General features: G+C 45.0%; 1 protein-coding gene across 1 annotated transcript in view; it reads right to left on the bottom strand.

Annotated features, from left to right (window-relative positions):
• Positions 1–16,632, bottom strand: part of SANBR (SANT and BTB domain regulator of CSR) — a 50,493-nt gene that overhangs the window by 29,344 nt on the left and 4,517 nt on the right. Inside the window, exons 2-5 of the mRNA XM_068128393.2 lie at positions 10,965–11,191; positions 9,160–9,310; positions 7,178–7,265; positions 4,475–4,716 (exon numbers count right to left, since the gene is read on the bottom strand). Of these exons, the coding sequence (XP_067984494.2) occupies positions 4,475–4,716; positions 7,178–7,265; positions 9,160–9,310; positions 10,965–11,189 (706 nt within the window). The 5' untranslated portion in view covers positions 11,190–11,191. The remainder of the gene's footprint in view (positions 1–4,474; positions 4,717–7,177; positions 7,266–9,159; positions 9,311–10,964; positions 11,192–16,632) is intronic.

Here is a 16,632-nt window from a genome sequence, read left to right as displayed (position 1 = left end):
ATTACTTTTGCAAGTAAAATTGATAGACAATGGGGAGTAAAGTTTGAGATACAATCTCAAAGCCCTTTCTTATACATTACAATTGCATTGGACCTTTGAAGGATTGCACGATTTAACAAGTGAATCAAATATCATACAGAAAAAAAAAATACGACACAACAATGAAAACTCAAAAAAACATTGAGATCCATGCTGATGAAACTCAAGTACAAAAACAATGGAGAAGGCCTTCCAATGTAAACGATAAGTGTTGTGCATGTAGCAAGAACAGCTGGTTGATGGCACGCTCAGATATACTATAAATGGATGAGGTGTGTGTGTGTGTGTGAATGAATGAATGATCGTTTTTTTAAGGCCATTTTCCCCGCTAGAGCGGGGGTTAGTCTTGCGGGCCCCATGACAATCATGGTTCCCTGTTTGAGGCAATGTTTTTATGGCCGGATGCCCTTCCTGACGCCAACTCTTGGTCGCCTCTTACGATGCGCAGGGATACGGTGTACCTATTCTAAATCGGGGTACACACCGTGATCATTCATCCCAGCAAGCTGGTACTCAAATGGCCGACCTCGGAAGGATGACAGGCTGGGTCAACCCCCCTGGCGTTAATTCAGCGATCGACCGGGATTCGAAACCAGGATCCGAGGATCCCAAGCCAGCACCCTAACCACTAAGCCAACACCAGGCTCAACATGTGTGTGTGAGGCATATTTTTGTGTAGTTCCACTGGAGCTTTCTGATGTGGAATGTGAGACACCAAAATGATCGTTATGATCTCCTGAGTTGATTAGGCTAATTAACTACAAATAATCCGGAATAATTCCCACGTTTCTAAATACGCGCCATGTTAAGGTGTATAGAACAGATGAATAAATCACGGTATTGCAGTCCAATTACAAAATGAATAACAAAAAGAATAATAACATTGCAACAAATCATTTATTAATAAATACTGGAGCTTCCTGGTGTGGAATGTGATGCACCAAAATGATTGTCATGATCTCCTGAGTTGATAATATGAACGACAAAGAATCTGGAAGAATTCCCATGTTTCAAAATGTGTGCCATGTTAAGGTGTGTAGAGCAGTTTAATAGGTCCTTCCATAACATGGCATTTTCATTACAAAATAAATAACAACTAGAACGGCAAGCTTCGACATTGCAACATCTACCGATATGCCTCTGCCCACATTATTACATCGTTGTCCATACCTGTACCAAGTTTGATTTAAATCCCTTCCGCTGTTCTTAAGTATCACATTTTTACCTGGCATGACCTCTGACCTTTGATGCAGAAATCTAATCAGTTCATCTTTGCATCATAATACAAATGCATACCAAGTTTTGTCAAAATCCCATTATTGATTCACAAGTTAGTGCAGGAACAGATTTTTTTACCCAATGGGACCTCTGGCCTTTGACTGCTTGTCTCCATAATCTAATCAGTTTATCTTTACATCATCATACATACTTGCAGCAAGTTTGACATCATTCCCTTCAGCTGTTAGTAAATTATCAGGGTAACAAAAACCTATGAGGCTCTGACCTTTGACCTCTGGATGCCGCAATCTAAACAGTTCATCTTTGCATCATAATATATACCTTTACCAAATTTGGTCAAAACCCCATCACTGGTTCACAAGTTAGCTCAGTCACAGAATTTTTCCCTCACGGGACCACTGATATTTGACCTCTTGACCCCAAAATCTCATCAGTTCATATTCACATCATTATACATACGTGCACCAAGTTTGGCTTAGATCCCTTCAGCCGTTCTTAAGTTAGAAACCTATTGGGTGAGGCAAAGGTTGGGTCTGGCGATGAGGAGAGGTCTGGCGATGAAGAGGGATTTTGTCTCCCTAAAGATCCGATTAAAACTCCAACTCCAACAGTAGCACGACTATGGCCCTCGTAAACTTTGGGACCGCCTTCATGTAGGGCGGGTCCCTAACATTGGCCACCCTCCTCTGTGGGCGTGCAATCTTCCAGGCCATCCCACCCCACGAGGCGGCCCCAATAAAAAGTCATACACACCTTCTCCAAAGCTCCACAGCGGACCTCGTGACCATGGCCTGTAGTGTGCCGGCCAAACAGTCCATGCTGTATTCCCCTCTCCCCCCTTCCACGCACAGTAACAGTATCTATCTATAATTCCAGTAATCTCTGTGTGTTTGTTTGTACGTTTGTTTGTCTGTGACCGCTGTTTCTCGACAACCACGGGTCCGATATACTTTAAACTTGCCAGGTATATTGCTGGGGACCCGAGGATGTGCCTTTTCAAGGTTTCATATTAATCGGACAATTACTTACCGAGCTATGTCCAAAAAACGATTCAACCAATCAGAGAGCAGCGAGCTATCGCGTGTGCCGAACGTGGCGGACACACTCTGCCTCGGATGGCACATTTGAGAGCGTATTCATTTATTTCACGTTTGCAAACTATGTTGCCGCTATGTTGGCGTTAAACTATGTTTTAAAACTAATAAAAACCATTTCATCTAAATAGAGGGGGGGGGGGGGGGGGGATTGTCACTGTACTCGCAAGCCGTTCGCCGTTCGCTTTGGCGTTGCGAATGGACCAACACATTTCATGCACCAAACCATTTCATGTAAAGCGTTCGCCGTTCGCTTTGGCGTTGCGAATGGACCAAAACATTTCATGAACCAAACCATTTCATGTAAATAGAGGGGGGGATATAATTTTAGATATAGATATAGTACGGGCATGCCCTAGTTTACACAATTTAATCTATATAATAATAGCGTAAGGACTCGACTTTGTTATCCCTTTTACGCCGCACCCAGTGACCCGATGCCCATGGCACTAATGGATTTACGATCTACGAACCACGCTCTTTGTTTATCACGTACAGCCAAACTCGAAAAATCTGAATTAGCCGACATTGGGGCCCAAAAGCATCCGATTAACTGCCGATACGACGCCATCTTACGACGCCATCGTATTGGCGTCTGCTGGGCGAAGGCGAAGCAAGCCGTCCGCTGATTGGACAGTCGAAGGCGACAGCAAGCCGTCCACTGAGTGGACAATCCCAGAGTGGTGCTATGCCGATTCCTATTACGAATCCATTCATTTTTCAAAAGTATATCGCAGCGTTGTCATTTAAGTAGATTGCAATAAATACGTTGTTCATATACGCACTCTTCATTCTCATCTTTCTTCCTAACTCTTACTCGGACAAGCAAATCCCCTATGCCATCCATAATGGTACACTCTATCCATACACCACATCCTCCCTTCCGTGGATGTTCCACGGGTTTCGGCTAGTTATTATTATTATAACAAATCTTTATACTCATCCCTCATTGTGACCTCATCATGAGCTTGAATTCCTGATGAGTGATAGAAGATAAAAAGCAATAGGAAAGAGAAGGAAAAGGGAAGAAAACGAGGGCTAAAAGGAGAATGAAGGCCTGCTTTCAATATGGACAGGAATAAAAGTTGTTCCAAAACAGCCTGATACAACCTAGTTGTCAGTCTACTTCTTCTTCTGTTCTCCATTCATATGCAGCACAAGGCTGAGGGGTAGTATCATTGGCTGAGGGCACGGCTGTGCCGCTAATGAAATTCCCTCTGTTGGTTAGGTCAGGAATTTCATGTCAGGTCAGGACAGGTCAGGTGTGAAGCTGGAAGGTGTGAAAACATTTTGCTACCTCGGAGACATGCTGAATGGAAAAGGTGGATCAGACTCGGCAACGGTTGCTAGAGTGAGATGTGCATGGAAGAAGTTTCGGGAACTGAGTGGCGTGCTGATGAGGAGGGGAGTGTCGTTGAAGCTGAAGGGAAAGGTGTATGCTGCACGTGTGAGAAGTGTTATGATTTGTGGAAGCGAGACATGGGTAATGAACGTAGAGCAGCAACGAAGGCTGGAAAGGGTGGAAATGCGAATGGTTCGGTGGATGTGCGGAGTATCGTTGAGAGAGAGGAAGACAAATGATGAATTGCGAAAGATGATGGGAATAGAGCCTGTGCTTGATGCTGTGAAGAGGAACAGGTTGAGCTGGTTTGGTCATGTGTTGAGGAAGGATGAAAGTGACTGGTTGAGAAGAGTGATGGAAATGAATGTAGAAGGAAGTAGAGGACGGGGAAGACCGAGAAAGACTTGGCTAAAGATGGTGGAAGAAGAAATGCGGGCAAGGGGGTTAACAAGGGGAGATGCAGAAAATAGGGCAAAATAGAGAAGATTGGCATGGGGCCCGCAAGGCTAACCCCCGCTCGAGCAGGGAAAATAGCCTTAAAATGCCTGTTGTTGTTGTTGTTGGTTATGTCAGGAATTTGTCATTTGTTCAGGGTGCTGGTGATAGCTCACTTACTCTTCGGGAAGGCTGAACTATGTCTTACATTTCAATATCCGGCTGAACTATGTTCAGCTCATCCCATGCGCATCTTAAAGAATAATACGTGAGGATGATGTACAGGATTTCTAAGGTACTGAGAAATGGAAAAACAATATATTACCTAGTTTTGGTTTCACCCCAACAAAGCCATCGGTGATGTGTTGGAGGTAATCAATGAGCCACTCGAAGATGTAGACATCACAGTGAAATGAGATTTCAATGTTGTCTTGGTCACATGACTCATTTGAGAGAAGGTCACTAAAGTAGGGCATGCCTTGCAAGAGCACTTCACGCTGGCACCAGAAATCTCGCTCGATACCACGTGGCTCATCGAGCACATGGATTGTGACAACATCGGCAATCCTGTTGAAGCAAGGACCCACAAAGCCAGATAGGTTAACTCGATCTACTATAATAACGTCTTAAATAACAACAAGAGCTCTAATTCCAGCAACAGAGCACACGCATTAGCACTGTTTAAAGCAGAGGAGAACAGCTTTAGCCAAAAGTAGTTGTGATTATATTTTGGGATTTACAGGACCAAACTTCAGGACTGGTCTATACGTGCTGCCCCTGATATTAAATCAGCCTGGGAATTCTTCCACAGAAACCTGCTCTCTCTTATGCACAGATTCATCCCAACACGTCTTCAATTATAATACACATACTCCTCCCATTGTACACTTAATCCTGCTGGTGAGGCAGTTGCGTTTCACCGTGACCTCTCTTCCTGGAAAGCTCAATTTGAATTTGAATCTGAATTCCTCAATTTGACTGAAGGCAACCGTAGATCATTCCATAAAAACCGCAACAAGTCTTCAATCCCACTCCTCCCTCCAGGTCTTTAACACAGCTGTTCACCACCATCTCTTATCTTCCCCCCATCCAAAACCTTGATCTTTTCTACCCATGTTAATTCACCCGATCCACTTTTTTGAAATACCAACTTCTTTCCCGGAAGTCCTAGCAGTGTCCATGTGTTTTATACCTCTCCCACCCCCACCCTCCCCCCCCCCCTTCCCATGCCTCCTCCCCCCAAGCCCTCTCCCTCCCACAGATCTCCCTATGTCACAGTTCTCTGCTGTTGTACTTGTGTGCTTCCCTCTCTCTCCCCATCTTGTCTCCCGCTCCCTTTATTGTATGTTTTGTGTGTCCGTTTTTTTTGTCATTAACTGTTAGCTCTTACACGAGTCTCGATCTTATATACAAAAAAGGAAGAAGAAGAAAAAAAAAACAAGAAGAAAAGAAGAAAAAAAGAACAAAAAAGAAGAAAAAAGGAAAAAAAGAAGTGTGCATTCACTCTCAGGAGAGCCAAAAAACGACATCTGGCCAATCTCAAGATTGAACTTCCAAACGTGTCTCTCTCCTCTAAAACCTTTGTGCCACCTCATCAAGTCTGTCTCTGGAGCATGCTCCTTTTCCATCGCTTTCCTCTCTTCAGATGGCACCACAACCGGCTCCACTCGTGTGAAGGCTGAATTCCTCAATTCTGTGTTTGCTTCCGAATCTTGTGTACTTAACTCCTCTCTCCCCATACCTATCCTACCCATCATACACATTGGTATCTTCCACGATGACGCTGATTTTGAGGGCCTTTCACTCTCTCTCATCGCAGGCACGTTGGCAGTCTTTCTGTCTTCTACCGACTCCTCTCCGGCCTAGCTCCCCCTGCTCAGCTGCTCTGTCTGTGCTCTGTCCCCCAAATATTCCTGCAGGACACACAAGATCTACCATCAACGTGAAAATTCCAAAATCAAGACTCTCTGCTCACCTTCAGTCCTTCATTCCTCTTTTTCCCTGCCTCTGGAACAAACTCCCACACTCTCTTCAATCCCTCTCCTCCCTCCAGGTCTTTAAAACAGCTGTTCACCACCACCTCTTGTCTTTCCCCATCCAAAACCTTGATCTTTTCTACCCCCGGTAATACACCCCAAATCCACCTCCTTCAAATTCCGATTCTTTTCTCAAAGTCCCTGTAGTGTCCATCTTGTTTATCACGTGTACCCCGCCCCAGCCCTCTCTCTCTTCCACAGGTCTCCCAATGTTGCTGTTCTCTACTGTTGTTGTTGTGCTTCCCTCTCTCTCCCTCTCTTGTCTCCTGCTCCCTTTATTATATGTTCTATGTGTTATTATACGGTATGTTCAAAAAAGTTTGATTTTTCATACTGTTTATTTGTAACTGCTCTGCAATCAGCAAGTGCCATGTGAAAATGCATTTCCAAGGAAGTAAAAGCATGCTTCATGAGTTTACTTGAATACAAACATATCTTTCCATATGTGAAAGCATTCAACGAACTGAAAACCAATACAACCACTGCTATTACGTCTTCTTTAACGACCCCAATTATTCCCCATATCCTTGTGGAGTCAGCCTGGGAATATATTTGGCCAAAGTCTTTCACAAACCGGGTGGCCAGGCTCGAGGGTCGACTGAAGATGACAGGAATTTGAAATTTAGTCAGACTGCCGGCAATAACTCTTCATGAAGGACACCGTGGGATCTTTAACTTTCACCAAATAATGCTAGCAAGCAGAACACCAGGTTTAACGTCCATCCGAGGGTCGGTGCAAACCTTAACGCCTCGCCCTGCCTGCAAAACACCAGGATGACAGTTTATAGCCGGGACAAGATTCGAGCCCAGGTAAGGCAGCTCGGAAGCGAGTGTCCGTACCTCTCGGCAATCCTGCAAGCCCATTCGAGGAGCTGCAAACTGATCATTTAAAAAGTGACTTCAGAGAAACAATGAGGATGGTATCAGAGTCAAAAGGAAAACTTGTCAAACGATTTATTTAATTTGAAACGTTCCGTGAAAGTAGGACTAACCCTGTGCTATGAGTCGACTCAGAATTGGTGGAACAAGGCTCCCTGTTATTGCAGTGTGCATCATCATCTCTGGGCAAAGCACAGTTTCCTGGATAAAAAAAATGAGGACCACTATTTGTTGCGTTAGGTTAAAATAACAAGTAACAACAAACTCGGCCAACATGTCTTTAAAATGAATTCGGCTCTCGTAAAAAGCGTTAGCATACTTTATGGCATAAATAACATACACTTATATTATAACAAAATAAATTGACAAGCAAACAGACAATTAATATGACATGATTTGGATTTTCTACAACAATGGTAGGTAGACTCGTCAGCATTATGATTAGAGTGTCTGCTCTGACTCCAGGAGGTTGGTAGTTTGATTCCGACATTATTTGAGTCATGCCAAATACTTTTAAAATGGTACGTACTGCTTCCTTCTTTATTTGGTGCTCAGATTTTCAAGGATGATTTAAATCCAGTGAGTTGGCATCGCCTGAGGAGAGTGGTAGGGAGATTACTCCATAGAAATGCCCCGCTGACTCTGGAGAGAAAATGACTGGAGAGAAAAGTTCCCGCCACTAGATGGTGCCACGAGCACCCAGAGTGTTCTGGGAAATTACTTCCCCCAAGGTCAATCAATGGCTGTGTTTGTCTAAAGTCAGATCTTGCATTGTAGGGTTTCTATTTGCAAGTGTGTATTCACACACACACAAACACACACACACACACACACACACACACCGAAGACTCAATAGCTCAGTGGGTTGTCGCCACATTAGAGAAGAGGTCCTTTGGTTTGAGTTCCGGGTTGAGTCAGGATTTTTTTCACACTAGCCCCATGTAGGAATTTTTCCTGTTTATTAAATGTAAGTGTGTGTGTGTGTGTGTGTGTGTGTGTGTGTGTGTGTGTGTGTGTGTGTGTGTGTGTGTGTGTGTGTGTGTGTGTGTGTATGTTGGAAATAGCACTCCCTTTGGTCAGAAACAATCTTCACTTTTCTTTGTTTTAATGGAACCTTCTAAAAATTATGATATGGAGTATGGTATGTTGTGATCAATAAAATTTCTTTCAAAAGTGAAAAAAAATGTATGAAGTGCATTGCCAAGAATGTGCCGCAGCACATTGCCCACCAAAGATGGCCCAAAAGGCCCGCTAGTCTTTCTAAAGCCTTACAATTCATGTTATTATCTCTGAGGGATTCTTCTTCTCTTTTCTTTCATTCTTATATGCAACTTGTGACATTCAACAACATACAGCAAAAAAAACAACAAAAAAAAAAAAAAAAGGCAAGACAAGCCTTTCATTAAGTCAATTGTGATTTATGTTAATGGAGCAGCCAAGTAAAGGAATCTATAACAAGCGTTACGCCTAGGTCCCCCGTCAGTGAAGTGATGCGAGTTGACAAAGTGGAAGACGCAAGGCGGCCATCTTGTATTTTGACGTGGCGAACCAATTTTCAATAGCGTTCTCCCTTATGCGTAGTTACACCCACACACCAGATTAGAAGTTGTTCGTTAATTTTTTCAAGATATTTCGCTCACAAGGTTCAGACATATATATGGTGGCGGCCATCTTGGATTTTGACGTGGCGACCCAATTTTCAAGAGCGTTCTTCCTTATGCCTAGATACACCCACACACCAGATTAGAAGTTGGTACTTCGCTTATTTTTCACGATGTTTCGCTCACAAGGTTCAGACATACATGCGGCGGCCATCTTGGATTTTGACGTGGGTTGCACCCACACACCAAATTAGAATTCGGTCCTTCGCTTACGTCCGCACGGACGGACGGATGAACGTGCGCACGGACTGATGCACGGACGGACGCACACACGGACGGAGGGAAAAACCATAGTCCCCCTTTCGCTCCGCGGTGCGACGGGGGACAACAAATTTACATCAAGTTAAACGAAAATGATCAAAATTGCAAAGCTAGTCTGACATGGCCAATCTTCTGGTTAAAAAATGAATACCTGCAGTTTTATCAATACTTACCTGTTCTGTTGACAAGGCTCCTGGGCATGGTAGATTTAATGTAGGCAGCGAGATACTGGCAAGACCAGGAAAAGCATCCTTGGGAAGGCCCCGGTAATCTCATAGAAGGCAAGGCCCCAGCCTTCTGGATCTCTTCATATCGTCTGGAACACTAAATAATGTGACATACAGAGAACCACTGAGGTTGTCAGCCCAACAATCTGCTACTTAAACATTCAGGTTCAGTCCGACAATCTCTGAATAAGTTTGCACATCAAGGCAACTCTTGCATTTGAACTCATTCTCCTGTTTGGAGTATGATCTGCTTATGTGCATGGCTATGGTCAATTGATCCATGCCCAGTCATGGTTAAGGCTGATCATGGCTACTATCAAACCTGTCTCCTTCCTCCAAATCCTGGTGGCATCTGGTCAAATCCGTTTCTGATGTTTGTTCCCCCTCCATCCCCTCCCTTACCTCAAATGGCTATACAGTTGACACCGCACGTGACAAAGCCGAATGCCTCAACTCTGTGTTTGCCTCAAAATCTTGTGTCCCAAACCCATCTCTCTCTGTTCCCACCTTTCCCAGTCAAACCGAACTGCTCCTGGACTCTGTGTCCTTCTCTCCTGACAAGGTGGAGAAGTTTTTGTCAAACCTCGACTCTGATTCTGCAACTGGACCAGACGGCATCAGTCCACGGGTCCGAAAATCCTGCTCTGTCGCTCTATCTCACCCTCTCTCTGTTCTTTTCACCCTCTCTTTTGCTCAAGGTCATCTGCCAGCATCTTGGAAACCAGCAAACATTACCGCTTTACACAAAAAGGTGCAAAAACAGATCCTTGCAACTACAGACCAATCAGCCTGCTTCCAATTATCAGCAAAGTCATGGAATCCATCATTGCTTCGGATATCAAATCCTTCCTCTTCTCCAATGGCTTGATCTCTGATCATCAATTTGGATTCAGACCAAGTCATTCTACTCTGGACATGTTGCTTCTGCTGTCTCAACAATGGATTGGAGGTCCTCAATGCCAAACAGGAAATCAGAGCTGTCTCACTTGACATATCACGTGTCTTCGATAGGGTCTGGCACCCAGCTCTGCTCACCAAACTCTCCTCCTATGGTATCCATGGAAATCTCCACTCATGGCTTGTGGACTTCCTCTCTGGTCATAGGCAACGTGTGGCCCTGAATGGATTTCTCTCATCTCCCCTTCCTGTTCTGGCTGGAGTTCCCCAAGGTAGTGTTCTGGGCCCTGTGCTCTGTCTGGTCTTCATCAATGATCTCTCCGACTCTCTGGAAAATCCTCTCTATCTCTTTGGTGACGACTCCACTATCTGCCGCTCCATTCCTCATCCCTCAGATCGGCAGTCTGCAGCCTCCTCACTCTCTGCAGACCTGGACAAAATCACAGACTGGGCAAACAAGTGGAACATGTCTTTCAATCTTGACAAATCGCACACTCTTACAATGTCTCTCCGAAAAGACCGACTGGAAAACCCTCCCATCTACTTTCTCTACAATCCTCTCCAAGAAGATCTGTCGCTCAAGCTTTTGGGTCTCACCATCTGCCATGATCTTTCTTGGGAAAACCACATTTCCAAGCTGGCCTCCAAAGCCAGTCGCCGACTGGGCATCCTTCGTCGTGCGAAGTCCCTCTTTGGCACACCTGAGCTCCTTACCACATACAAGGATAAAATAATAACCCACGTTACGTACAAGCAAAAACATGCCTAATGCTTATAATTCATTTTTTTAAATGCCTATAAAAAGCAAAAAAGAGAAGATTTTAAATATTGAGATTGAAGGGAATCTCTCCTACTGCATCAAGCGCAGGATTCTGGAGTATTCTAGTGATGACATTCCAGTCTGGGACATGTGTTTGTTCGACGATGCACAGCGGAGACATCACAATGTGCAAGGGTGGACATTCAATGGAGGATACAGGAGCACACGAGGAGGTGACGGAAGGAGTTACGCTCTTCGTGCTTGCGCGATCATTGAGGCCGTGGTGAGGATCACATGTATTGCCATCCATCAGGTTCATTCCTGCAAACAATGAGGCACAAAAAGACCAAAACATGTCACTGCAAATGATAACGCAAACAAATTATAATGTGATAAAAAATAATTCGCTTGGATGAACAATATTGCAAGCATCATCATCTCTTCCTTTCATCAGCCAAGCCCTTAATTCTAGCTAGGCCCCAGTTCTTATTCCAATGTACACTACTCTGTTACAGAGCATCAGGGCTCTTGAAGCAGTTTCTTGGCAAGGAGTAGGCTGGGTGGTTTGCCATTGCCTTCCCAGGAGTAGTCAGGGCAGGAACTTGGGATTTGTTGAGGTTACCGGCAACAACTCGCCTATTTTTCGCGACCGACACCATGGGATCTTTAACGTCCACCAATGAATGCAAGCAGACGTGACACCAGCTATAAACGATCATTCTGGTGTTTCACATGCAGGGCGAGGCATCAATGTGTGCGCCGTCCCTTGCATGGACGTTAAGCCGGAGGTCTTGTCCGCTGGCAACACGTTCGTTGTGAGACCTTAATGATAGTGAGTCCCAAAGTGTAGGCGAGTTGTCGCCAGCATCCTGAAACAGATTACAAATTCCTGCACACTCACTCGACCACAAGGCCTGGCAAGCCGGTTCGTCAACGACTTGGGCCACAAAAACCTTCCCAATAAATGGGGCCGTTAAAGCAGTAATAGCATCAAGTTAGGCCATGGAATTAATCATACTAGGGCATGCCCGTACTATATATATATCTAAAATTATATCCCCCCCCCTCTATTTACATGAAATGGTTTGGTCCATTCGCAAAGCCAAAGCGAACGGCTTGCGAGTACGGTGACAATCCCCCCCCTCTATTTACATGAAATGGTTTGGTCCAAAGCGAACGGCTTGCGAGTACGGTGACAATCCCCCCCCTCTATTTACATGAAATGGTTTGGTCCAAAGCGAACGGCTTGCGGAGTTTGGTAAAGAAATCGCCATAGCGTGCACAAACGCGCAGGAAAGCGAAAGAATCGCAAATTAGTTTTAATTAGTTTTAAAACATAGTTTAACGCCAACATAGCGGCAACATAGTTTGCCAACGTGAAATAAATGAATACGCTCTCAAATGTGCCGTCCGAGGCAGAGTCTGTTCGCCACGTTCGGCACACGTGATAGCTCGCTGCTCTCTGATTGGTTGAATCGTTTTTTGGACATAGCTCGCTAACTACTTGTCCGATTAATATGAAACCTTGAAAAGGCACATCCTCGGGTCCCCAGCAATATACCTGGCAAGTTTCAAGTATATCGGACCCGTGGTTGTCGAGAAACAGCGGTCACAGACAGACACACAGAGATTACTGGCATTATAGATAGACTAGGGCATGCCCGTACTATATATATATCTAAAATTATATCCCCCCCCCCTCTATTTACATGAAATGGTTTGGTCCAGCGAACGGCTTGCGTGAACGGAAAGCGAACGGCTTGCGAGTCCGTAAGTCCGGAAGTGACGTCCTCATTTGACTGTCCGGAAGGTCGCATACCGCAGTTACGATGAATCGCAAAGTAGTTTTAATTAGTTTTAAAACATAGTTTAACGCCAACATAGTTTGCCAACGTGAAATAAATGAATACGCTCTCAAATGTGCCGTCCGAGGCAGAGTCTGTTCGCCACGTTCAGCACACGTGATAGCTCGCTGCTCTCTGATTGGTTGAATCGTTTTTTGGACATAGCTCGGTAACTACTTCTCCGATTAATATGAAACCTTGAAAAGGCACATCCTCAGGTCCCCAGCAATATACCTGGCAAGTTTAAAGTATATCGGACCCGTGGTTGTCGAGAAACAGCGGTCACAGACATACAGACATACAGAGATTACTGGAATTATAGATAGACTAGGGCATGCCCGTACTATATATACTAGGGCATGCCCGTACTATATATAAGCTAGGACGTGCCCGTACGTGGGTGCCCGTTCCTTGCCAAAAAAAAAAAAAAAAAAAAATTTGTGTAGGGGTGTGTGTGTGTAAACATCCTAGGGCGTGCCCGTACGTGGGTGCAAAAAATCATGCGTGCAAACAACAACAACAAAAAAAAACTTTGAAACCACGTGGCAGTAACGACCACAGAACCCCCCCCCTCTATTTACATGAATGGTTTGGTCCATTCGCAACGACCACAGAACCCCCCCCTCTATTTACATGCAATGGTTTGGTCCATTCGCAACGCCAAAGCGAACGGCGAACGGCTAAATCGCCATAGCTCGGTAAGTACTTGTCCGATTAATTTCAAACCTTGAAAAGGCACATCCTCGGGTCCCCAGCAATATACCTGGCAAGTTTCAAGTATATCGGACCCGTGGTTGTCGAGAAACAGCGGTCACAGACAAACAAACGTACAAACGTACAAACGTACAAACGTACAGAGATTACTGGAATTATAGATAGATAGGACGTGCCCGTGCCCGTGGGTGCCCGTTCCTTGCCAAAAAAAAAAAAAAAAATGTCTTCGCCCATGCATGCATGGGCATGCCCATGGGCCCATGGGCGTGCCCGTAAGTGCGTGATGTGACCGTACAATGAATGTATCGTCCCGACGCCGCAGCTCGGATGGCGCTGCAGTTAATCGGGCCCCCAAATTCCTCATCGACGATAACTAAACAATATATTATATGAATCGCACCGTACATACCTCCTTCTAGATCTTGTTCTTGTCTTGATATACTCACTCAGGCTCACTCTATCACGACTGAGTCCTCCCAGCTCCTCCAAATGGCGCCCGCTAGCCGCTACGTAAGTCCGGAAGTGACGTCCTCATTTGACTGTCCGGAAGGTCGCATATCGCAGGAAAGCGAAAGAATCGCAAATTAGTTTTAATTAGTTTTAAAACATCGTTTAACGCCAACATAGCGCCAACATAGTTTGCCGACGGGAAATAAATGAATACGCTCTCAAATGTGCCATCCGAGGCAGAGTCTGTTCGCCACGTTCGGCACACGTGATAGCTCGCTGCTCTCTGATTGGTGTCGTTTTTTGGACATAGCTCGGTAACTACTTCTGCGATTAATTTAAAACCTTGAAAAGGCACATCCTCGGGTCCCCAGCAATATACCTGGCAAGTTTCAAGTATATCGGACCCGTGGTTGTCGAGAAACAGCGGTCACAGACAAACACACACACACACAGACACACACACACACACAGACACACACACACACACACACACACAGATTGCTGGAATTATAGATAGATAACAAAGCAGCGGATAAATGAATTGGACAGCGAGATAAAAAAAAAATGGAATGACAAAGGAGGATGAAGTAGCAACATTGGCATTACTGAGTTTGAACAGCATGCGATTAGGGAATAGGATGTATACATATTACATACTCAACCCCGGAATGGAATGTATACATATTACATACTCAATCCAAGAATAGGATGTACACATATTACATACTCAACCCAGGAATAGGATGGATACCTATTACATACTCAATCTGGGCATAGGACGTATACATATTAGATACTCAACCCGGGAATAGGACGTATACACATTACATACACAACTTGGGAATAGGACATACACATATTACATACACAACCCGGGAATAGGACATACACATATTACATACACAACCCAGGAATAGGATGGATACCTATTACATACTCAATCTGGGCATAGGACGTATACATATTAGATACTCAACCCAGGAATAGGACGTATACACATTACATACACAACTTGGGAATAGGACATGCACATATTACATACTCAATCCAAGAATAGGATGTACAGTGTACACATATTACATACTCAACCCAGGAATAGGATGGATTTTTTTTTTTTTTTTTTTTTTTGTATACAAGATCGAGGCTCGTGAAAGAGCGAACATTAATCACACAGAAAGACAAACCGACACATAAAACATATAACATCGGGAGCGGTAGACAAGATGGGGAGAGAGGGGGAAGGACACAAACACAACATTTGAGAGCAGGGACCGAGAGACATGGAGACATCGAGAGATCTGAGAGGGCGAGGGCTTGGGGGGGGGGGGCATGGGAAGGGGGCGGTGGGAGAGGTATAAAACATATGGACACTGCCAGGACTTCCAGGAAAGAAGTTGGAATTTCAAACAAGGTGGATCTGGGGTGAATTAGCGGGGGTAGAAAAGATCAAGGTTTTGGATGGGGGAAGATAAGAGATGGTGGTGAACAGCTGTTTTAAAGACCTGGAGGGAGGAGTGGGATTGAAGGGAGTGAGGGAGTTTGTTCCAGAGGTGGGAGAAAAGAGGAATGAAAGAGTGAAGGTGAGCAGAGAGCCGAGATTTCGGCAGTTTAACCATCAGAGGGTTGCTGGCAGATCTTGTGCGACCTGTAGGAATATTTGGGGGACAGAGCACAGAGAGAGCTGGGGGTGCAAGGCCGGAGAGGAGTCGGTAGAAGACAGAAAGACCACCTACCTGCCTGCGGTGAGTGAGTGAAAGGCCCTCAGAGATAGCTTCATCGCGGGACATTCCAATAATTCTGAAAGCTTTGGTTTCAACAGCGTGAAGCCGAGCTAGGTGTGAGGCAGGAGCACCGGCCCATAGGGGAGAACAGTATTCCATTGAGCTGCGGATGAAAGCCTTGTATGTGGTGAGGAGCTCAGGTGTGCCGAGGAAGGACTTTGCACGACGGAGGATGCCCAGTCGGCGACTGGCTTTGGAGGCCAGCTTGGAAATGTGGTTTTCCCAAGAAAGATCATGGCAGATAGTGAGACCCAAAAGCTTGAGCGACAGAACTTCTTGGAGAGGATTGTTGAGAAAGTAGATGGGAGGGTTGTCCAGTCGATCTTTTCGGAGAGACATCGTAAGAGTGTGAGATTTGTCAGGATTGAAAGACACTAGGGCATGCCCGTACTATATCTATATCTAAAATTATATCCCCCCCCTCTATTTACATGAAATGGTTTGGTCCAAAGCGAACGGCTTGCGAGTACGGTGACAATCCCCCCCCCTCTATTTACATGAAATGGTTTGGTCCAAAGCGAACGGCTTGCGAGTACGGTGACAATCCCCCCCCTCTATTTACATGAAATGGTTTGGTCCAAAGCGAACGGCTTGCGAGTACGGTGACAATCCCCCCCTCTATTTACATGCAATGGTTTGGTCCAAAGCGAACGGCTTGCGGAGTTTGGTAAAGAAATCGCCATAGCTCGCTAACTACTTGTCCGATTAATATGAAACCTTGAAAAGGCACATCCTCGGGTCCCCAGCAATATACCTGGCAAGTTGCAAGTATATCGGACCGGTAGTTGTCGCGAAACAGCGGTCACAGACAAACATACATACATACATACATACAAACATACAAACATACAAACATACACACAGAGATTACTGGAATTATAGATAGATGTTCCACTTGTTTGACCAGTCTGTGATTTTGTCCAAGTCTTCAGAGAGTGAGGAGGCTGCAGACTGCCGATCTGAGGGAAGAGGA

This window comes from Myxine glutinosa, chromosome 9, assembly GCF_964187855.1.
Source record: "Myxine glutinosa chromosome 9, kmMyxGlut1.1, whole genome shotgun sequence".
In the NCBI taxonomy this organism is placed as follows: Eukaryota; Metazoa; Chordata; class Myxini; order Myxiniformes; family Myxinidae; genus Myxine; species Myxine glutinosa.
The sequence above is the reverse complement of the archived record's forward strand: the minus strand, read 5'-3'. Positions and strand labels throughout refer to the sequence as shown.